Raw genomic sequence first — 24739 nt, 5'->3', positions numbered from 1 at the left:
ATTTCTCATGAGGAGAGCCAGTCATTTCAGACACGAAACAAGGTGTCATCGGGAGGTGCTCTAACAAGTGAGCTGAGACTCCGTCTTTTATACTTCACAAAACACTTTAGTGTTACAATCATGACATTGTGCAACACGGAAAAGACATCCCCATAATCCTCGTGTCAATCCTACCCCACATGTGTTCACAATAGGGACCCTTGACCTGCTGATAAGAGGGGAGGGCAATCACGCAGCTGAGTGTTCTGTCAACGGTTTAGGATGTGTGCGCCTGATCATAGCCCAGGGGGTAGGGTGGCCAGGATCAATAGTGGGTCCTTTGAAGAGGAGTGACTTCATACAAAAAGGGCAGTAAATGGTATCTCCTGGCTTAGGCGATGGCCTCGGACATGTGTGGTCAGTCGGACTCGGGGGAAGGGGTCATCAAAGGAGTGGTATTCATGCCGCGTGGACACTCGAGTGCGGAGGGAGGGCTTGTCAACAGAGGGGCATTCATGGAAGGAAAGGAGGTGTTGGTCAGGCGCGGCCGTGACTACCAAGGAAAGGGTCTTGCAGAAGAAGGTTTATGACTTGCCCGTGTGAGGGAGAAGGGGAAGGGGGAGCCAGGGTGTGCACAGGGACAGAGTCGCACACAGAGAGAGAGAGAGAGATCTTATGACTCATGCATGAGAGAGCGGTGGTAGTCAGGTGCAGCTGGGGAGGGCTATGTCAGCTGGGGCGAAGGTGGCCTCTTCAAGAGGGAATGGGGGGGTTTGCGTGGGTCAAGCAGAAGGGCTGCCTTTCAGGGCAGGGTCGCGCAGAGGGAGAGGGTTTCATGGTTTATGCATGTGAGAGAGAGGGGGGGGGGGGTTTCAAATACGCGCAGAAGGGAAGCCGGTGACTTGTAATGAGCAGGAAAAAGGGCCAGGGTGCTTAGAATGGCTGTCATGTACGCATGGGTACAGGCCCTTGCTGGCAGAGTAATGCAGTCAATGCTTTACGGTATTCATGGTGCATGCAGAGAGAGGAGTGGGAAAAGGGAAATGAACGTTGCTTATGTACATCAATATTTCTAATTTTCTACAGAAGGCCTTTGATAAGGTCGACTGGTCTTACTTGGAAGCCACTTTACATAAATTTAGGTTAGGAACAGAATTTATTCGTATGGTAATGGCCTTGTATTCTAACCCATCAGCGAGGGTACGGGCAGGTGGATGCCTTTCGTCATCCTTTGACCTGGAGCAAGGTACGAGACAGGGCTGCCCCTCTCTCCCTCCCTCTTTCTACTTGCCATTGAGCCCTTTCTCTATCAGGTGGCAGTGGTCGCGGCGGTGGGGGTCTTGGTAGTTGGCGGGGCGGTCGTGGCGTTGAAGATGTTGTGGATGTCTGCGATCTTGCGGTGGAAGTAGTTGGCCAGTGAGTCGAACAGGTCCTGCGAAGGGGGGATGTCGTTGGTGTTGGAAAGTTCCTTCACGATGCTGAAGAGCTCTTTGCTGTTGTGTGCGTTGTAATCAAGGCGGTCCTTGAATGCGGTCCTCTTGGTGGTTCTGATGAGTTGATGGTGTCTGCGGGTGACGTTCTTGAGGGCTGTGTAGTTGTCTGCTGATCGTTCGCGGAGCCAGTTCTTCTCCAGTTTCCGGCAGGTACTCTTGGAGGCCTGGAGGTCTTCGGTTAACCAGATGGCTTTCTTGCTGGTGTGGCTGTTGGAGGGTGACTTGAGCGGGACGAGGGTGTTGGCACAGTCGTTGATCCACTGTGGGAGGTTGAGGGAGGTGGTGTCTGGTTTGGTGGGGTCGGCTGGTCGAGGGCATTGGCTAGCTGCTCTTCGGTGACTTTTCCCCAACAGAGACGAGGCATCTGTTGGGTGCGGGGGAAGTGCGGTGGGCTTCCTGAAGGTGAAGCGGACGCAGCGGTGGTCGGTCCAGAGGGGTTCGGTGGTGTGGTTAAAGGAGACATGGGGGCTTGTGGAGAAGATGGGGTCTAGCGTGTGACCGGCGGTGTGGGTGTGTTTTGTCACAAGCTGACTGAGTCCGAGGTTGGGGAGGTTGGTGATCAGGGTGGTGGAGTTGACATCATTGTTGTACTCGAGGTGGAAGTTCAGGTCCCCGAGGAGGATGTAGTCAGTGGAGGCGAAGGCGTGGATGCTGATGAGGTCTGTGATGGAGTCGCAGGACTGTGGTCTTGGTCCAGGGCATCTGTAGATGAGGGTCCCCCTGAGAGTGATGTTAGAGTCGGTGTGAATCTGGAAGCGCAGGTGTTCGGCGGTGCTGAGGGGGTCGTCTGTGCTGGTCGAGACGCTGAGGGCGTTCTTGTGGACAATGGCAATTCCACCTCCTGTTCCGTTGGTGCGGTCTCTGCGGGCGATCTTGTATCCTTCCGGGATGGCTATGGCGCTGTCCGGTGCGGAGGCGGGGGTCAGCCAAGTCTCCGTCAGGAAGGCGACGTATAGGGCGTTTGAGTCGAGGAGGTCCCAGATTTCAATGGCGTGTTTGCGGGCGGAGCGGGTGTTGAGGAGGATGCACCTCAGGTGGTTGGGTTTATTGGTAGGTGGTTATGCGGGTCAGATACTGGTGAAGCTGCAGTTCCGGCAGGTGAAGGGCCCTTGGGTGCGCTTCGGGGTGACCCGGTAGCATGTGTGTTCTCGCCCGGGGTTGAGTGCGTGGAGGGTGCTGGCGTCATAGTGTAGTCGGGTGTCGTGGTGTCTTTGGGGTTCAGGGGTTCTGGCGCTGGGCGCAGTCCTGGCGCGATCCAGGCACGGTCGGGTGCAGACGGGCTTGCCTTAGGCGTTCTAGCGACGCGGCCGCCATATAAGGGGATGTGGGAGGGAGGAGCAGCTGGGAGGTGGGAGCGGGGCGGTGAATGGAAAAGCAGGGGGGCGGGCCGCAGGGAGGCAGCGGCAGAAAGGGAAAGGCAAAAGGGGGCGGGCAGGGGCGCTATACAACAACGCAGGGCAACATAACCGGAAAACAGTGAGAAAAACAAATGGCACAGTCCAGTTTTAGAGCAAACAACAGAACAGGAACAAAACGTCAAAGTACAGTATTACCAGCGGGGGGGGGGGGGGAGCGGCGAGCTCACAAGATGGCAGCCACAGGCTCAGCGGCAGGTACACACAGGAGGAGCTGTGCGATGTGGGTGGCGGCCTGACCTGCAAGCAGGGTCAAGGGTCGCTTCTGAGTTGCAGGTCGGAGATTCCTAAGATCCTTAGGTGAATAAATCATCTTTTATGGGAGTTCTATGTTCATTGAGCCAGGGGTCCTGGGACTGGGCCCGGTCCAGGCAGGGACGGGCGCAGACGGACTTGCCTTAGGCGAGTCTTCGGCGTGCCAGCTGTGCGCCTGTTGCACGCATACGCTGCGCATATGGCTCAGCATCTGGGTTTTATTGCTGGCCGGAAGCAGAAATGCAGTGGAGGGGGAGGGACTGTGCCTCACCGCTACAATCGGCTAAGCTGTGGTGGACCGGAGGCACAGAAGCTGAAGCAGCGAGCGTCAACTGTAATTTAACACGCACACGCAAGATGTGAGAAGCTTGAATTTAAAAAATCCTAAAACGAGTTAAAAACTATCCCAGACTTTGGCTAAATTTTTTATAAAAGTATTAATCATAAAAGCAAAATGCCAAAACATAAATTATGGCCAGGCTAAACGAGGGCTTTACCTCGCACTCACCCGCACTCATCTGCTGCGCGTCCGTCTAAGCATCTGAGTTTTATTGCTGGATGGAAGCGGAAATGCAGTGGAGGGGGAGGGACTGTGCCTCTCCGCTTCAATCAGCTAAGCCGTGGTGGACTGGAGGCACAGAAGCAGCGAGGGAAATGTAAGTTAACACGCACACGCAATATGTGAGAAACGTGAATTAAAAGGATCCTAAAACCATTAAAAAATATCCCAGACTTTGTCTAAAATGGTTAATAAAAGTATTAACCATAAAAGCAAAATGCCGAAACATAAAATATGGCCAGGCTAAACAAGGGCTTCACCTCACACGCACCCGCACTCTGCCATTTTTCTTGTAGCATAAAAAAAAGATCATTATTTTCTGACCTTATAGTGTTAAGGTGATGCTTCCTCTTCAATCGGGGAAACAACCTTTACATCGTGGTCATTAGACCCCGATGCTTTTACAATGCGTTGTTACAATGACTGCGTTGCTACAACGCGATACCATTACTATGCAAGTCATTACATCGACTTGCAGTGGATGGCACTCTAACATAAGGAATAGTATAATTTACTATTCAACAGCTTCCCTATTGTTGCGTAGGCAGGAGTTGGAATAGTAAATTATACATTCCTAATATTACGGAGCCATCTACTGCAAGTCGATGTAATGACTTGCGTAGTAATGGCATTGCGTGTTACATACCGCGCAGTAAAAGCACGCGTTCTGACGTGCTATATTCTACAATCGTCGCCAGTGTAATAATAAAAGCACAACAGTCGACATAAGGATGAGAGCAGGCTCCGGTTTAATGTTGCTCCAGCCACAGCCTCAGGTTACAAGAACAATTGATTTATTTTAGATTCTTACACCCAACTACAACAATCCATAATAAAATGGAAGATACCAACAAATATCCATCGATCAGGTAAGTGTGAGCCATGTTAAAGGTGCAACCAGATATACTACAACATTCATCTTAAGAAAACATTACATTTCATTTGAGTGAAGAAAAACGCAGTACAAATTTGAGCTTACTGAAGTGCTTAAATAAAGTACCATCGACCTATGTCTGGGGAAAGATAGTACACTCCGGTAGTGGCGGCTCATCCGCTAAGGTAAAGAAGCGTCGCCCCAATGCCTATAACAGTGAAAAAAAAGAAAAAATAAAATAATATTATTTGTTCCTGCTGTGACTTCTCGGCGGGCGGATCTGCTCTGCTCTAAGAGTAGGGAGGAGGAGTGGTGGGCACTATGTAAGTGCGCATGAATGTTTGACCGGCCCTCTCGGACCAGCCACACATTCATGCACACTTTGCATGTTCTCCTTGCGGGCTGCATTACAGTCTGAATGGGGAACATGCCCAGGCTCCCATTCCCTGACTGAGCGCCGAACCACGGCACTCAGACCAATCACAACGTTGCATTGCGCATTGTGATGGACTATGGGGAGCCTGGGAGCCCGGGTGCTTCCTGTTTCTACAGAAGAAGCCAGGAAAAGGATGGAGGAGTAGTGGCGGAGGCCGGCAAGTAATTTTTTTAACATTATTTTTTAACCGTTCTAACTGCATCAATGCTGCTTCCTGGCAGCAGCCACCCATGGTACACTGAATCCTCCAGTGATATATGAAAGAGAAGGCAGCGGACAGTGAGAGTAAACATGAAAAACTCTAAGGTAAAAATAACATTATTTATACTTTTTTTTAGTAGGGACTTTATTATAGAAGGGGGGGAAGGATCCAAGATTCTCTACCTTTGTGCCAAAGGAAATCCATGCAGCAACTATCATTTGGCCAACAAAGTTACTACTTTAAAGCTAGTAATCACAACCAATATGAAGAATGAAAACACTTAAATATTGATCCCATACACTTCATCTTGCTCATCTTGGTAACCATACTTTTTGACATCCGATAGCTCTGATATCTATAGAGCAGGAATGTCATTCTGCACACAAGGATACCCAAATGATGAAGCTAATCACCAGGCTTGGTGAATGATGGGAATCCATACACATACATTTTATGTTATTTTGTAAAATATATTTTTTTGAATCTTGTTAAGAATCATCCTTTCTGTCTCTTATCTCTAGACGCTGGTATATACTTTGTGTTTACATGTCAGTTTGGGGCTGTATATTCCAGTTAGTCTTTAAACCTTGGCCTCTGACCCTATCTAAGCTTTCTTTGTGTGCCTTACAATGTATTAATAACAGACTTTATTCTGTCTACCTATGGACCCCATTCCATTTCATCTCTTTAATATGTAACTGGTAATCAATTACAAAAGTCATCCCTGCTAAATGTAATCACCAGTAAAGAAGAAACAAATTGTACTACTACAGTTGGTTTCGGAAATCCAGCTAAACAGTTTCTGCATTAGCTATGGCAATACCCCGCCAAATCTCTCACAGCATTTAGTTTTGAAGTTAAGTGGAGTTGTGCAAGGGCTGCTTTAACTAAGCTCCTTTGTCTATGGGTTTACACTGTTCAGAAGAGCAGAAGCATGGCCCTTACTGCTTAGATGTGTAAGTTGACCCCTGTGTGACTGACAAAGCACTGGGTCGGGTGTCAGCAATTTTTTAAGGATCACTCCTTTTTGTTTTTAGGTCGAGACCTGCCTAGACAGCGCTTGCGCAGCCACAGGGAGAGATCTTATGTTTACAGAGTGTTGGGGGCTTGAACCCGCCCCTCTTCTCCATTGGCTGGCTTCCTAAACGGAGGCCAGCTATTGGAGGAGAAGGGCGTCACTCCTTCAAGCCCCTTCTTTTTGTGATTCTGGGGTGTGTTTTTAACTTTCTTTCTCTTTTCTTTTTCTCCTCTTCCCATTGGCTGGAATTTTACCTTCCAGCCAATGGGAAGAGGAGAGAAAGAAAAACACGCCCCCGAATCCCAAAATGACTGCGTTTCTCCGAGGCATTCCTGCTTTGCCTCGGAGAAACATGGTTGGTGTCTACCCTAGCTGCTGCCACCATTTTGCTTGTTATTTTCACCCAATGCTTGTTGTAACATGTAACGTAACTGGTTCTTTTGAACAGCGCTCTGACACCTTCAGGTAAAGTCTGCGCTATATAAACATGCATTAAAAAAGCATAAATGCTACCGGGTCTGAGATTTACACCTTCGGGTAAAGTCAGCGCTATATAAACATTCATTAAAAAAGAAAAAATTCAACCGGGTCTGAGATTTACACCTTTGGGTAAAGTCTGCGCTATATAAACATGCATTAAAAAAGAAAAAATTCAACCGGGTCTGAGATTTACACCTTCGGGTAAAGTCTGCGCTATATAAACATGCATTAAAAAAGAATAAATGCTACCAGGCCTGAGATTTACACCTTCGGGTACAGTCCGACCTATATAAACATGCACTAAAAGAATAAATGCAATGACGTACATTGTTGTCTCAGATTCTAAGCTCCTCCTAGGAACCTCTGATCCCGGAACTAGATGTAATCGGCTCGCGTGGAGTGAGGAGCAGCGGACTGAGCACTCCCGCACTTCCTGTCTCCCATGCCGAGGTCTGTGCAGAGGTGAACAGGCAGAAGATCGAAGGGGGCGGCCTGGGCACCGTGCAGGATGAATGTGGCCAAGGCGGCGGTAAGGATGCGGGCCCTTTCAAAATCAATGTGCAGGTGCTTGTTGAGGAGACGCTTCTCATTGCTTCCCAGGGATCCAAGCAGAGTTAAATAATGTTGTCCGTGCCTGCAAGCCACTGGCTACCTATGGCCACGGTCACCGTGTACGAGGCCATCCTGACGAGGAATAATTCACTCAAATAAACCGTCGGTGCATTCAGTTCCGAAAATAAATTACAGCTTCTCTACCTCCAGAAACGATTCCAATGACCCGCTACACACTCCACCACCTGCGAGAAGCTCCACATGGGGTGGATACTAGCACCGATAACGACAGCTTCAGGCAGCAGCAACAAAAGCACAGTGTGTTTCTTTTTGGTGGCATGCTGCTCAGCGGGGTCACTGGTGGCTTGCAATAGTGCAGCAGGAGCTGTGACCCCAAGGCCCTGAGGAGTTAAGGGTTCATGCACCAAAAGTATCGCTCTATTTACGTGTCTTGTCTGTGTACGGGGGGATAGGGTGACCAGAATTGTAAAGCCAAAAACCGTTTTCGCTGCACACACCAGAGCCCAGGACAGCATTGCTACTACGTCTCTTATACTGCAAGACAGGAAGCAAGCGCTAGATGGCAGCCACACACCCTTTCTGGGCACAGAAACAGGCACGCTAATTGTGTTCACTACTGGTATATACTCTGCCAGCGCTGGCAGACAATCTAACGCACAGGGAATATAAAATATGCCAAAGATCACACTAGAGCAGACCAGGAGGAGCTGGGACACACAATGCAACACCATTTATGTATGTGTGGATGCTTCTTCACAAGTAATTTATTTACTACATTGGCTCCTGAAATTATGCTCTGTATGTGGCTCTGTGTGTGTATGTGTGTGGCTCTGTGTGTCTATGTGTGTCTATGTGTGTGGCTCAGTGTGTGTATGTGTGTGGCTCTGTGTGTGTGTGCCTCTGTGTGTGCATGTGCAAATGCAATAGGTGTCATATTTGCGAGAGATTAAGCATTGGAATTGGAATTGTAACTAACAATGCCATTTATTAATCTGTTTTCAAAACCAACACGTAAATAAAGTTTGTCATTTACAATGCCAATAGCTCTAACTTTTGCAAAGGCGAGACCGTTGCATTGTAAATGCTTGTTTAGAGAATGTAGGGAGACTGTTAAACCAGCTCTCTATTTTTCTTAAAAAGACTAAGAGCACATTAGAAGTATAGCCCTCTCTGGATGATGCTGTAGCCTTGTCTATCTTATACAGCCAATAACATGGATATAAAATTGTTATTTTCATGAGAATGCTAAAATTTGTTCGCAAAAGATGCAAGTCTAAGTCTGAATTATAGTGGAGATATAAGATGATCCTAAATCATAATGCAATGGCATGAAGAGCAGAAATATTTCACCCAGTCATGTATAATCTGTTAAATACTTACTGGCAGATGTTCTAGTAAGGGCGTCACAGTTTCCGACACATATATTATATTTCCATCAGTCATAATTGCAAGAAAGAAACCATCAAGAGCCTGCAAAGCAAAAATGAATGCAAAAAATATTTTACCTTTCAATTAAAGAATATAAAGAAAATATAGATTAAACCATTTAATCTCCGATCACAAATTTTTATTACCAAAAGCTGCTTAAAAAAAATCAGAAAAACATTACAATTTACATTTCTTCAAGTCATCAGGCAAGAAGTACTCAAAATTCAACCAAAACCATTCACCCAAACGAGTCCTTTTGTATTGAATGACACAGCTCTCTCGTTTCCTCATTCTTTTTTAGGTCAAGCTACAGTGTGCATGCGCTGTCAGCAAGACCTGCTGTAATCGATATTCTGACTGTTTTAACACCTGCTACTTACCATTGGTTCATTCCACTGTCCTTCGTCTTTGCTGCCTCCTAATTTGTTGTCTTTGCCTGAACATTACCTCCCTTCAGACTGAGGCGCACGGTAAAGGACCATTTCCTTATGCTTTGTTTCTTCAGCTCTTCTATTTGAGAACTCTTTTCGCCATCACTCATCAGTGCTTTGTTTACAATGGCGGCGGTGGGGCCAACACACCACTCACGTTCATTTTGTGAGTGTCGTGTGTGCTATCACTTTGTTTTTTTCCTCACAACCGCGGCAGTGGCCAACGCACACATCACTTGCGGGAGGCGCTCTGTCCGTTCTCTCTTGCTGGGATGTGCCCCTGCGATAACTGTGTGTATTACACCCATGTTGTGCCAGGAGCGGCTAACTGTAGCCTTCCTCTGTCCACAGTAGCCTTTGCTTGGCTTACAATAACTAGTTTATTTATTTACCCCACACGAGCCTTAGGTCTTGCATGGTGGAAATGGAGAGGAGAAATAACTATCAACGGTGCGCCCTAAACAGACTCATCGGATGGTACTGTATATGAGGAGGGTAAAAAGAGTGGGGCTCTTATGAGATTCGTCGATTTTAGGCCGATTCCCTATTTGCAGCATTCAAGTAATTAGGCTTTTGGGCTTGTTAGTTAAGAGAGATACTTAATGGGCTACATTGTATGCCGATTCCTCCACAGGTGTCCTTAAATGCCAGCCACATACCGGATGTTGCACAGCATGTTTCCGAGCCACCAATACCTGCTCTTGCGCAGCTGCTCTGACACAGCACTTCCCTCAGTATCTGATTACTTTAGCTCCACTGAAGCAGGATAACAAACTCCAGATACGTCCTGAGGCGGGACCTATTCTGAGAAAAATCTTCTCCAGAAGAGGCTCTCCATGACAAACATATCTGTTCCAGCGGAGTACACCCTGCGCAAGTTCTCCAGACTTAAGTAAGAAAGAATTTCTTTTTTGTATGTCTGTGGACCTTGGTTGTTTATGCATTAAATAACTAAGCAAACCACAGAGAGGATGTGGCTTAAATACTAGAGCGGACGACTTTAAAGTTGAGGAGGCAGTTTCATGTCTCTGCGTCGGCTCAAACAATGACATCTGCCCTTCAGTGCGGCCTACGGCAAGTGACAGAGTGGATGCGCCTTAACTTTTTGAAGTTAAATGGGGATAAGACTGAGGTCCCTATCCTGGGCAAGCACAAGGACCTATGGGGCCCTCACCATTGGCCTCAGGAAATGGGTTTCTGTCCCCTACCTGTCACCCATGTCCGTAATCTGGGCATCATTATTGATGATAGTCTCTCTATGAGACAACAGGTGGCGAGTGTTGCTGCCATCTGTTTTACGATCTTGAGGTGGCTTCGTAAGATCATTTGGATGCTTCCTGTCTTAACCCAACGCACGGTAGTCCAGGCACTCATCACCTCTCGCCTCGATTACGGCAATGTTCTCTATCTCGGTAGCTGCCAAACGGTACTGAGAAAGCTACAGGTAGTTCAGAACTCTGCAGTGCACCTTCTTTGTCAAGTTCCTAGACAGGCTTCCACCTCGCCGTATTTACGTGATCTTCACTGGCTTCGAATTGATTAAAGAATTACATGTGAAACCCTGTGTTACATCTTTAAAATCAAACAAGGTGTGGCACCAGCGTATCTGCAAGAGCTCATCCATCCTAACATTCCTTCTCGTCCCCTGCGTTCTACAGCCCACGGAGACTTCGTGATTCCCAGATTTAAACTTGCAAGAATGGGAGGCCGTTCCTTTTCTTGTCTTGGCCCCAAAATCTGGAATTCTCTTCCGGTGTCCTTGAAGAATGACCCGTCCTATCTCAGCTTTAGAAGAAATCTTAAAACTTGCCTCTTTTAGTAGCAAATGGTTCTTGACTGCTCCTTTTCTAGCAATTTGTGTGCTAGGCGCCTGGAAACCCTTTTTGAGTAGCTGCGCGCATTACAAAACTAATTTAATAATAATAATAATAAGCATCCTGTGATTCTGGGCAAATCACTTACACTCCACATGCCTAAAAAAAAAATGTGACAGTCTGTAATGCAACTGGTGCTCCTGTAAAGCGCTCTGATATACCTATGGATCTAGTTCGCTCTACATAAAACTGCAAAAAATATAAGAAGCTGATACAAAAGGAGATAATGTATACAGGCGAAACTCTACTGCTTTTTAGGGGTCAATTCCCATATTTTTTTTTTAATGCATTATTTTCTAACGGAAAAATACTGTTTACACCAGTTCAGGTTAAACAATGCCCTTGCTAACCACCCAAATCTGCCACTGTGCGATTTCAAATTATATGAGATATACCGTTTTCTCTTGAAAATCTACATCATTCTGCGTGCCCAGGATCCGAGTAGGACAGTGGATGGCTGCGAGAGCAAGTACTGGTTAAAAAAAAAAACATGTGTAACCTAACACAACACATGAAGCATACTTTTAAAACATTTTATTTAGAAACAACATGCTGCATTTTTAAAAAGCAAGCACAGCTACTACTAATTGCAGAACCATGCCTTTAGTTGCAGTCAACAAACACTCGACTCTATAATTGTAAAAATAAATAACATACTGTTATCCTTCCCAAAGATAGATGGACAGAAAAGGCAACGTAGCTCCCCTGATATAAATAAAAGTAGTTTATTAAGTTTTACTAACTCTTCATACAAGGAAACTAAGTTTACACAGATAAACTAATTGTGGAAAGGCGAGGTTATAGGTGTGAGGGTTAACCAGTCAGTTGGGCAAAACAAAAGGATCACGTCATACATAAATTATTTCAAATTTATTCGACGTTGTTTTTCATTCATTGTAGTTGCTGGTGATAAAAAGAGATTTCTCAAAGTGTGTGAGCAGCATAAATCTTGCATACGACTTTCCACTGCACGTTTCTAAGCTGATTCCTTCGCTCTTTGTATCACTATTTTGCCATGAGTTCATGCCTATTCCAGAAGATCTACAAATAGTAATATAAGTGAGGGATATTGAATGTAGGGTTGAACACCGGCTGGAGATCCACCTCCTTTCTAGTTTTTTTAATCGGAGTTTAGGTCCCACACATCAGAATTAATGTAGCTGGGTGCTCGTTTCCTTCTTCCAAGTCAAGCACAGGCGACTCTCCAGAAGCTGCCAGTCGTGCAACTGAAGTGGTTAACAGTATTTTAGAAAACAACAATTCGTGCTGATACAACTAGAAAAGCAGGTGTGTGCTTCAGTATTACAAGCCAGTGTTCGTTGTCCCTACACCTAATGATCAACAGCGAAGGCACTTATCATTACTATAGCTAATTGAAATAAATGTTCACAAAATCAGCGGAATCCTCTGGCTATGTCACCCCTGTTTATTTTCTAGGGACACATTAGACAGTTAGCCAACTCTAGTTTAGTTAGGGACAGCAACTTTTTCCTTGGTAGCTTAAAACTTCTCAAATTTCAATGGTCTTTTAAGAGGTTTGATAAAAATGTCCCCAGTCTTCAGCTGTAAGGTGAATTCCTAACTTTATATTAGCTACCCATGCCACCTGGGATACATTTCAGTTTGCTCTCAGAATCCATTGCAGTCTCAGCAAGCAAGGCCTCCTTTGTGGAGCAGAATAGCAACAAGGTAAAATATTTTACCTCTTCCATCGAATCAAGATGAAATGTAAATCAACTGAGAGAAGACTGTTCATGAGCTAGAGTTAAGCAGCTTTCTCCTTAGTTTGCGAACTCTGGAATCCAACACAAAATCCAAACAGAAAGCATTGTATGTAGGCGCTTCCAAATTAGCAAACGCTTTAATACAGTTACGCTGTCTCAGCAACTCTGATGCCCCTCCTGTCACTGCTATACTGCTGTACCCTATCATAACATCTTACATGGTTCATCTCACTTAGTGAAACCTCTCCTTTTACCATCTTAAGCCCTATATGCTCACACTCAGAGAAAAGAGCTGCAACCAACCCCATAGTGTCCAAATTTCAGATTCTGCCAAGTCACTCCACGTCCCCGTTTCTGCCAAAGTATTCCCATTATAAAATGGCATCTAGGTCACTTCATGTTTCTGGCCTTCTCCCTCAGCCATCTTGAAGATTTAGAGAGCCAGCTTTTACTCCCACCTGAGACACCAGCAGCCATCTCATTGATACAAAATGTGAACTAACAATTGTTAAAATCGCCATACCCCTCCAAGACCTCATTTCAGATATGTTGGTCACAGAGACCAGGTCCAGTGACTTAACATCCAGAACATCCTGTCAGAATACACTCAAACCATACCGTTATCTAGGCTGCTAAACCATCCAACGGGACAGGAGAGTGCATTGAAACCATTGTGAAGTCTCTTTGGTCCCGAAAACACTTGCTTTCCATTTATGTAATGCTTAAATAACACCGATTTTAAACACCCTGATAGATAATTTCTGAGATCCATGGGACAGAAGGCATGGCTTTGCTTGTTTGAAATACTTCTTTTCTAACAGGTCTAGATTTGTATCTCTTCCCACTTTTCTTTCCACTGAAGAGCCCCACAAAACTCCTCTCACTCCCCATTTTGTTCAATCTAAATATCCAGCCTCTCTGTCGACTTATCCGGTCTTTAGATTTAGCACTTTATTGTATGCCAGTGATAGCTAGTTGCTACTTTAATCTGATCAACATACCTCCACTTATGTCGGGCAGCAGCAGGAGTGTTTGCTAGGTATCCAATTGTCAATGTTTAGAAATTTCCTAAAACTAAATGGTGCTGAAACTGTGATCTTTGCAATAGTAGATGATCCTGGGTGCTCTACTGACTTGTGGCTACCTTAGCCCGGCTCATTTCCTACCACTCTAGCTAAAATTAAGAACTTGGGCATCCTATTTGATCAGGAACTGTCTTTTCAGCCACAGATCCAGAAAGGATGATTAACAAGTTTTGTCCAAATTAAAATGCTGAGAAAACACTTTAATTTTTAGGTAGAACCTGGGCATGTTGTATTCTAGTATGGACTTGAAGCCGCGCCCACTTGTGGTATGTGTAAACCTCAGAATTTAGGTTTACACACACCATCAAGCGATTCAGAGGCCATTTTGAAAAATGTGTTTATTCTTGCCCGCTGGCTTACATTTTTGAGACAAAACGCAGGGAAATCAAAATGGTAATTACAATTATTTTTTGTTCTTACATGCCTCCTGATAAAAACGGTATTCCACTTGTGTGGCTTAGCCTATCACCTACCACACATAATCCCAAAACACTACATGGAAACATCATACTTTAACAAGCAAAAGCAATACTTTTTTCAAATGAAGTGGGTAGCCGTGAAATGTAGGCCATTGCGTAGCCGCCACCCATAGAAACCCACCAAAGCCAGACATTATTTAAAACTAGACACCCTGTGACAGGGCCGGCGCTAGGCATGGACAGTATGGGCAGCTGCCCAGGGCCTCACTCTCAGGTGAGAGGCAGGGGGGGGGGGCCCCCTTCACTGTGAAATGAAACACTTTCACAGATTGCCCCTCTGCTCCACCAGGGCCCCCTACCCACACAATTACTATACACATCAGATATTTCGGGTGTCAACCGCGTGGTGGCATTCCTGGGGGTGCAGTGGTGGGGGGAGGGGCAAACAGAGTGGGGAAGTCAAAGCGGCAGGGCCAGCAATTAGGGCTCAGAGTGTCAGGGGCGAGGAACCCGGCCATTCCCTGTCTGAATTTTGTTGCTAGGTGACAGAAGGCCCCTTTGTTTCCAGGACCAGCCGGACACAGGTAAGGAGTAGTGGGTGAGGGGAGGAGGGAGCAGCCAGATCAAATGGTGCTGGGGCAGTTTTTAAGAAAGGCCTTGTTACTGCTTCGAAGGCCCAGGGGAGGGGGGCCCCTTTCCCTGGGCCTTGAAGCACTAAAGAAATTTGCAAGGTCAGGGTGTAGGGGCCGCCCTTCCCAGGGCTTTGTAGCCACTACTCCCTCTTTCTTTTCCTTTCCTTTATTTGTTCCCCAGTGAAATGAATCCAAAAAAGAAAAACTTTTTTGCTGGAAAGGTCATCTTTTTTGTGACGTTTTTCACTTCCAAAGTGCAGCTTTGGGAAAGAGAGAAATAAAAAATTCAAAATGTAAAAAATAACTAAAGCAAGACAGAGTGGGTCGAAAAGGGGCCAGATTGATTTTATTCACACCCAAAACACATTAGTGCCACTACACAGAGTTTACCAGTGAAGCACTACTTTTGTTTTCTTGTCTTTCTCTAAACAGCATTGTTTTCCCCGGGTGGGGAAGTGCACCTTTTCTGGATGTACTGCAATACCTGCTTGATGGGTGGACTGGAAAATAAAATGCATACCGCTGCTTTGTATTCACAAATGTGGTCTTTTTAAACCATATTGCTTTCGTTTTGTAAGGATATCAACAATGGGCATTGAAGCAGGTCCGTTCTAGCCCTGTAGTCATGGCCTTAACTTTTCATGCAAAAGCACTCATTCATTTCTGAATAAGTGCAAAAGCATTAGGGTAACCATGTTGTTCCTGCTTACATTTCACATGTTTTAATTAATCTTACATTCCTTATGAGTGTTTGCTTTTTCCAGAATGTTGTCACTTTTTTTTAGGCAGCATATTGCTCTTGTCTAGTGCGTAATTTGAAATGAGTCGTCTCTAGGTGTTTGTAGCGGGGCGCAATTGGGTTGTAGTTGAAGGCAGTGCGAGTTTCTCTCAGTGGGGTAGTATGGTGTTCAGTTGGGAGAGGATGTGGCACTATGGTCAGAGCTGCCGAATTTGGAACTGGGGAACCAGGTTTAGCCTTCATGACCAGTCCACCAGACCACTCTCCTGAGAGACCTCAATCCCATGCTAGACCTAAGAAGGCACCACGAGACCTTAGAAGCCCTGGTGTCTTAGCACCAGCAGGTGAACCCTAGCAGTGGCAAGTGTGGGTTAACCTTGAAGGCCTGTCCACCACAATTCCTATTGAAGCCCACCACAAATCTTTTGGGCAGGCCTACGAAGCAGCACACCCTAGAGCAACAGTGACTCTGTCATTGAGGTTACAGGACCCTTGAGGAGGGAGGCTCTAGGGCGGTGCAAACGGTGAGATCGCATTGAGCGCTGACTTTGGGTCATGTTTGCGAGTATATTATGTTTCTAAAAGCACTTGCTGCCTCCTTCCTGGAGTCCAGGAATTTTCGGCAACAATAAAAATGTCATGAAACTCTGGTGATCAATGTTCTTCCTAGAGAGAGATGGTTTGTCAAGTGGAAGTTTTGACTCCTGGAAAGGTAGCGCAGAGGGTTAATGTGCTCGCTGAAAAGAACATGTACCATGCAGATCACTAAGTCCACATAATGTAAATAGGCCAGTGGATTACTGCTTTTGTCAGAGAGATCCTATTGGTACTTGTAGTTTACAAGTCAAAATCCGAACATAGAACAATGAGCTATTAACTGTCATCTAAGAGCTGCATGCCAACTGCAAGGTATAATTTACATCATCATGGTTTTTTCCCCAGTCTTTGACTAACATAATGTTGTGAAAAGGGTTCACTTGAACATAAATCAATTCTGGTTATTAAAGAGAACTTCCAACCATGGTATTAGGTTCTAAATTCAGAGTTTGTGTTTCTCCAGATCAATCACTATTAAACTATACTGCCTACTAGTACGATTGTCATGTGACTCCTAGTCCTTTGTCTTATGTAAAATTACCTATTGTGATTTACACACGTATTATTATCTCTGTGTAATATGTGATATAAAGTTCTCTGACACTCTAAACTGGTATCAGTGGTGCTGTTTATCAAATTAAATGCATCTGAGAGAGATAGCGTAGTTATGGAGACTTGAGGGGTACTGTTAAAGGGTGGTAGTGAGGGAATCCGTAACAGAGCAAGTCATTGGGGGCACCAACATTGTCGCACAGGGCTCCATCAGTGCTAAATCTGGCCACATCTACTTCCTACAGTTCTAACACCAAATCAAAAGCGTTGATTTGACAACCCCTTGAATCTGTAGCATACCTTCAAGTCAATGTATGATTTAGCAGTGGTCTCGGTTGTTCTAAGTCTTTTTTTGTTTATGTACAATCTTTATTTGTTTGCAATGGTGTCTTGTAATTTTGTACTATATGTGTTGTGTCCCCCTCTTGTATTCCGTGTTTTTGCACTTAACATAATTCTGGCGAGTAAAGAGCACACACACAAAAAAGATTGTCCTACGTCTCTTAGCATGGGAGTGTGGGATTCTGTTGAGAGGACTTACGTTAAAAGAAATTACGTAATGTCATCCTAAGGTAGCACATTAATGGCACAGAAAGATAAGGGAGCCTTTTGAAATGTGCAATTATATCCATGGTGTGAGAGGTTTTCTCTTGTGTCATTTTATATTTGAATAATCCCGCCCCTCATTACCTCAACAGGATCTCCCCCCTTTATGAGGCAGAACTGGAAATTGTATCATGCACTCATCTTGAAAGAATCTGTTAACGAGGAGTAAATAATATCCATCTTTGTGAGACCTGCTCCTAGCTTTTCCATCTAATGAAACAAATGTAATCCATTTAACAGTTTTAAAAAATATGGACTTATTTCATTTGTATATTTATCTTTTTGTCCATGTTACTGAAATCCACGTTCGGTCTCTTCAGGGATGCCAAATAAGATCAATATTCCTGCGATGTCACTTTCTATGATGTCACTTCGTGTGATTCTTTAAAGACAACAGTGGTCCTTAACTTATCATTTTAGTCAAGAAAACAGAATAATTATAGACAACAATGTGCGCTATAAAGAAAAAAGTGACCAGCCGGGCACTAATTTAATTAATATGAAGAAATTCAAGGGAATGTAAGTGCACAAATATACAGTGGGATACAGTCCTGTATCCAGTACATATAAAAATACGTAAGACATTCACAAGGAAAATGAGGAAAGGTAGAGTATTTGCAGGCAAATTATTGGGAAAGGGACGCTGGTAACTAGAATAAAAATAACCTAGCTATCCTTAAGTAGTAGACACCATTTAGTAACACAATGGAAAGCTAGTGTATAACTACATAAACTGTCGATGGCGTTCCGATCCTTTACATTAAGATACAAGGATCATCATCAGGACAAAAAATACATTGCCTGAGTATTAATTATGCAAGCCTTAGGTGTGGGTGGCTGGTGGGTGTGTATGCCGATGGGCAGCACAGGTCAACTCCTAAGCCGATGGAGGAGTAAAACCGGGAGGCTCTGTTGTGATATTGTATAGAGCGCGGGAACTGTGTCCGCGGTTCAGTATCCAGATGGGGAACCACCCTGTTCAATTGGCGGTTTCAGTGATTGCAAGGGGAATTCCGAAGGGACTTCAAGTAATTTGAAAGATTGGCGCCGTAGATAAGGGCACTCGGGTTCTCGCCGCCGGTGTGATTCCGTATTTCGAGTTCCGGGAGGAAGGAATGCCTCAGTTTGCGTAGGATCATTCTCCGATGACTTCCATGCGCGATGGCTCGTAATGGAACAAAAGAAGGGCGCGCTGCATTGTTAATAAAGCCAGCAATTATGTGCGGCCATCCTGTGTGGGGGTGAAGGGATTGGTGTGGTAGGAAACCTGAGTTGCAATTATAGCCAGCAATTATGTCCGGCCATCATGGGTAAGGGTGAAGGGATTCATCTGGTAGAAATCCTGCAGCGGTTGGATTTTGTTAGTAGGAAACAAGGTAGGCTGTGCGGGTTGATTCTTCTTGTGATGTTACCAAGGGCGGCTCCTTCACTAGGGCGGAGGAGCAACACCCCACTACTTTCTCGCAAAAGCAGAAAAGCACAACATGCTAAAACAACCATTTTATGTTTCTGCTTCTAGCACTGCGAGAATGCAGAAGTGTTTCGTTGGGGGCGGGCGGGTCTGTTTTAGGGCAGGTGAGGATTGCCTTGCCAACTGCTAAGGACGCTGACTGTTCGGCCAAAACAGTCTTGCGCACTCTGGCCTTTCTATATGTAGGCTGCAATGCAGCCTACATGGGGAAAATGGGCTCCCCATAGGCGCCTGGCTGGTCGGCGTCCTGATCAATCACAATGCTGCCATTGCAGCATTATGATTGGCTTAGGGGAGGGGCGGGGAGGGAGGCTGCCTACTTGCTGTTCTTCCCCCCCCTTTCCGAACTCCCGCGAGACCCTTCACCAGCGAGTCATGCCACCTGCGACTGGAAGATACATGCAAATTAGAGGGTCCTCACATCTTCTCTTTTGCCTGGGGCCCCAGGAGTTCTAGGACCGGCCCTGCCCTGTGAAGTACCCGGCAGTGTGACCTGTGTGGATCCCATGATGCTTTCTTACCGATAAAGCCTTGCCTGCAAACCTCCAATTTCACTTAAAACATATATAACCTCACATTGCTGTTAAAAGAAAGTTTGGGACGCTGCAGGGTTCCACGAAACTCCTACATTTCCAGCGTTCCCACACCTCTCCCAATAAAAATGGTACTTCACTTGTGTGGGTGTGCCAGTGCCCACGGAAGGAATTATTCACCACCCAGGGAGTCCTACCAAAACCTGACATTACTGAAACCTAGATACCCATGGGCGTCTAGGCTGGTCAGTCTTGTATGGATCTCATGTCACTTTCTTACCCTTAGGCAGGGTTTGAGGATCCCCCACAAGAGTTTTGTGTTCATTTTGACTTGAGGCACTGGGAAACTGCTTAATAATTGGTCCCCACTGCATGTGCACAGACACCTATGTAACTTTCAGTCAGGGAAGGCTGAAGTACAATGGTGATGAAATTGCAGAAGTGGTAAAAAACAGATATGTCAATGTGGGCAGCATTGTTAATTTCCCCAACCCCAAATGAATGCCAAAGGAAACCATTTTTTTTTTTACAAATAGAAAAACCTACATTTGCCATTACCCAAGTCACCTGCAACTAGTGGCTTAAAGCCAGTAGGCTATAAAGGATAATATCCAAAAGTAGGTCCCAGCTAATCTTTTGGTTGATTTGTCCGTACAACAAATGCTCTATTTGATTGCAAAGACTTGGGTAGCCTTCTCGGATCGTAAAAGCTTGATTAAATGTCATACTTTTCCACAACTAACATTAAGGAAAAACTTGTAGAGGTTCAGGTTCCCTCCTAATAACCACACTGAGGCAGGAGTAGAGGGAAATTATATTTATTTAAATACAATAAAGTATTAGGGAAGAGCGCCGGGCGTCTGGTGGGACTCGCGCTGTGCCGGGCTCTGACTAGCGCGAACCGCCGTTCGCGCATGCGCAGACCCACGTTTTTCACCGGCGCGTGTTACGTCACACGCAAGCCGGTAGCATCTAGAACGCTACCACCACATATCTCCCCTTTTTAAACAAAGGAATTTTAACAGTTCAGTGTTCGTGGATGTCTCACTCATAGTCTTTGAGGTGTGAAGGTCTGATTACCATTCTCCCAGCGCGCGTGTGTCTTACCGGAGTGGTGGCTCCCTGGAAAGCCTCAGGAGCGGAGCTCTCCACCTTTTTTCTCTCTTGGCCATATCCCAATCTCCCGGATATCGACTCTTCTTTTGCTGGGGTTACCTTCATGCTCGTCTCCACCAGGTCTCTTACTTTCTATGCACTCATCTCCACCTCCCAGACTTCCATACTCTGATTCTCTTTCCTCAATTCTTCCTTCTTGCATTGACCAGAGCGCAGTTGTCTTTCTCCTCCGGCCATTTCACAATCTTGTTTATCTTGGCCATGCGATCTTGAGACCACACCTTTCCGACACTGAGGAGGGCTGCTCTGCTGTACACCTCTTCCACTTGTAGGGGTGGGCTGTACTTACTTTCGCCTTTCTTCTTCAGTCCTGCTTGTTTTACTCTCACCCATTCCCCTTTTTCCAACGTTGACTCCTTCACTCTTTTTCTTTGATTGCAGTGGTCCGTGTACACTCTCTGGGCTTTCTCCAAGTTGTGCTGGACCACAGCAGGCGACCATCTACTGGTGATTGTTTTTTCTCGCCATACTACATTGTCCTTGGTGAACGGGTGCCTGCCTCTGAGAATCAGGAAGGGACTGTACCCCGTCGCAGTGGGAGTAATTCTATACGCCCACAGCATTCTTTGAATTTCTGCCTCCCAGTCTTTTCCTTGCATAATGGCTGCTTGGATAGACCCCATCAGAACTCGGTTAAACCTTTCCACCTGTCCATTGCTGGCCGGATGATACACTGAGGTGTGCTTGGACTTGATTCCATTTCTCTCAGTGTATCTGTGCCACTTATCGGATGTGAATTGCGGGCCATTGTCTGTCACTATAGTCCTCGGGATGCCTTCCCTAAGGAACACCGAAGTGAGGAATTTTATGACAATCTCCGAGTCCATTTCCTCTTGCACATGCACTTCTGGCCATTTGGAATACTTGTCCACCAGTACACACAAGTACTTGGCCGTGCCTTGTCCATCTAATATCGGCCCTAGGATGTCGACAGCTAGATCTTCCCAGGGATCATGAGGTTGTTCGAAGCTGCCTAACGCCGGTCTCAGCGGTTTGAGTACCTTGTCTGACTCCTGGCATTGGCAGCAGTCTCTGACGTGTCTCTCAATCATGTTGTCCATTCCTGGCCACCAGTACATCTGCTTCACCCTCGACTTGGTCTTCACAATGCCGAGGTGACCTTCATGCAGCTGGTTCAGTAATGTAGGGATAAGCTCTTCTGGAGGCACTACCTTATCCCCGCAATACAGAAATGTTCCCGAGTCACTCATAGATAACTCCTCTCTCACTTCGCACAGTTTCCTGGTTGCTTCCTTCAGCCTCTTCTTTTCTGGCCAACCATCGACTGGGTACCTCTTGATCTCCTCCAAGGTCTCATCTTGCCTGTATGCATGTGCCCATTCTTGCATGCTGATCGCTTTCTCCATGCCCTCCATTACTGCAACCGTTTCTTCAGTCTCCTCTGCAGGTGTGGGTGCATCTTCCATGGCTGGGGCCCTGCTGAGATAGTCCGCCACCTTGTTGCGTGTTCCGGGATGTACTCCACGTCGTACGTGTACTCTAATAGTTTGAGAGTATTCTTGGCAATCCGCGGGGTGGCCGAGGCATGCCCACTTGAGGTTAGATCCTTGACTAGAGGCTTGTGGTCAGTTTGTAGGCGAAACCTCGTGCCCCACAGGAACTGCCGGAACTTTCCCATTGCCCACACAACAGCTAGCATCTCTTTCTCTATTACGCTAAACTTCTGTTCAGTTTGCGACAGTGCCCTTGATGCAAAGCTGAGTGTCTCAATCGTGTTGTTGTCTCTCTGTTGGGCAAGGACTGCACCCAGACCTTTTTCGCTGGCGTCAGTGGTGAGGATGGTGACTCCTGCCGGGTCATGTCCTTGCAATGGCACGGCCTGGCTGATGTTCCCTTTCAGCTCCTCGAACTCCTTCTGGGCCTCGTCATCCTACTGGAAAGTTGCTTTGTCTCTTATAAGTTGCGGTAATCTGTGCGTTTTCTTAGCAAAATGTTGGACAAATTTGCTGTAGTACTCGGCCATTCCTAAGAATGACCGTACTTCATCTTTGTTGTTGGGGGATCTGGCCTCGCAGATTGCTCTGACATTGTCTTTCTTGGGCGTGATCCCTTGTCCGCTTATTTCGTGCCCCAGGTAGGTCACGGATGTCATTCTGAATCTGCACTTCTCCCATTCCGCCGTGAGTCCTCTTTCCTGTAGAACGCTCAGCACTTTGTCCAGTTTGGTATTGTGGTCTTTACGATCCATCCCCATTACCAGGATGTCGTCCTGGAAGTACTGGATGCCTTTGACATCTTTGAACAGGCGATGCATGAGCTTTTGGAATACTGCTGCGGCCGATGCCAGACCGAAGGGCATCCTGCGGAACTGATAACAGCCATAGGGGGTGATGAAAGACGTCAGTTTCCTGCTGGACGGGTGTAGGTCGATCTGGTGGTATGCCGACGTGAGGTCTCCTGTGGAGAACCACTTCACCCCCCTGGTTCCCGCCAACATTTCTTCTATCCTAGGAAGGGGAAACTTCTCCACCTCTAAGCATTTATTCAGTTCGCGCAGGTCCACACATAGGCGAACCTTGCCATTGGGCTTTCTGGCGACCACCAAGGGGGCCAACCACTCTGAGCTGTCGATCGGTTCAATGATCCCTTGCTCTTCCAGTCGAGACAGTTCCTGCTGGACCGCTTCCCTCACTGAAATGGGCACATTGCGGACCTTGTGAGACACCGGCTGGGAGTTTTCTCTGAGCACGATTTTATGCATTAACTTCGCCAGTTTGCCCACCTTTCCACCGAAGACGTTGGGAAATTCTCTTCTCACCCTTTCCAGGTCTGGCCATTGCTCACAATCTGTTAGCAGCACCTGCTACTTGCCTCCTGGGTCCAGCTTGATCCCCAAGTCTCCCTGGTCCGTACATCCCAGCACGGAGGGTCCCTTCTCAGCTACGTATAGCTTGCATGTGGCAGTTCTCCCTCTGAACTCGAACTTCAGGCTCCGGTATCCTACAATGGGGATCGGGTTGCTTGTGTACGACACCGGCCTGATGTCTGGCGGGTTTAGCAGTGGGCCTAGGCTCGGTTTGAATTCTCCTTCCCACACCGATCTCCGCACAATGGTGTACGGGGATCCAGAGTCAATTGCAATCCTGATTTTCACATCTCCTACTAGCATGTCTGCTCTCGGTTTGTCAGATCGCTGGGTGTCGATGCCTAGTACTTGCTCCTCGATGCACAACACTCTGTCGTCCTCGTCACACTCTTCCTCGGCGCCTTCATCCTGCTGCTGTTGCGCTATGTATTTCACCATCGTTTTCTTTTCTTTCTTCCGACACACTTTCTCATAGTGGCCTATCAGGCTGCAGAACATGCACTTCGCACAAAAAGCGGGCAGCGTTTGTCTTGGGCTGCGTGGTTTGCACTTCCGCACCTGTAGCACGTCGATTTGGTGAATGAGGACTGCTTTCCCGCATTTCCTGGTCTTCCCGCCCATTTACTGGTTCCGCGGTTGTCTCCCGGCGCCATTTTGTATCTACTCGATGGTTCCGCGTCGTCAATCTTGTTAACCATGATTCTTTGCGCACTCTCTTTCTTCGCAGCTTCCGCACATCTCTTGGAGAGCTCAGCTTTTTTCACCATAGCGATCACTTCTTTTAGTGTTGCCTCGCCGTGAGCCCATAGCTTGTCCTGCACATTCTTGTTGGTGGTGTGCATTACTATCTGTTCCTTGATAAATTCCTCTTCCAGTGCCCCGTACTTGCACGTGACTGCTAGTCTCCTCAGGGCTGCCACGTAATCGTCAACTGACTCTCCATCGCCTTGTTTCCTCTGCTGAAAGTTGAATCTATCTATAGAAACGCAAACAGCTGGGCGGTAATGGGCGTCTAGGTCGTCTAGGGCTTGTTTGAAAACATCTGCGTCTGCTGCTTGTAGCGTCATCGTCACAATGTTTGTGAACACCCTTATGCCCTCCGGGCCCAGGTTGTGCAGCAATATCCGTCTCCGTCTTGTGGGGGTGAATTTGTCAGTTGATTCATCCTCCAGGGCTTCTAAGTAGTTCCTGAAGTACTCCCTCTAGTCCTCCCACTTCATTTGTGGTTCCCCTGGCCTGGGCAGAAACGGGATCGGTGCTGTGAGGGATGACACTTGATTGCTCATCTTGTCCTGTCTCTCTGGCCCTTCTTCCTGATTCTTGGGGCTGCCAGGCGTGCTATTGCTTCCTCCCTGGCTTCA

General features: G+C 46.5%; 1 protein-coding gene across 1 annotated transcript in view; it reads right to left on the bottom strand.

The window, feature by feature from the left end:
- The window catches only part of CLOCK (clock circadian regulator), a 1177342-nt gene that overhangs the window by 788475 nt on the left and 364128 nt on the right, over positions 1–24739 (bottom strand). The window contains exon 7 of the mRNA XM_086962635.1: positions 8665–8754. Coding sequence (XP_086818761.1) covers positions 8665–8754 — 90 coding nt within the window. The remainder of the gene's footprint in view (positions 1–8664; positions 8755–24739) is intronic.

Source organism: Lissotriton vulgaris, chromosome 3_1 (assembly GCF_964263255.1).
Source record: "Lissotriton vulgaris chromosome 3_1, aLisVul1.2, whole genome shotgun sequence".
Lineage (NCBI taxonomy): Eukaryota > Metazoa > Chordata > Amphibia > Caudata > Salamandridae > Lissotriton > Lissotriton vulgaris.
The sequence above is the reverse complement of the archived record's forward strand: the minus strand, read 5'-3'. Positions and strand labels throughout refer to the sequence as shown.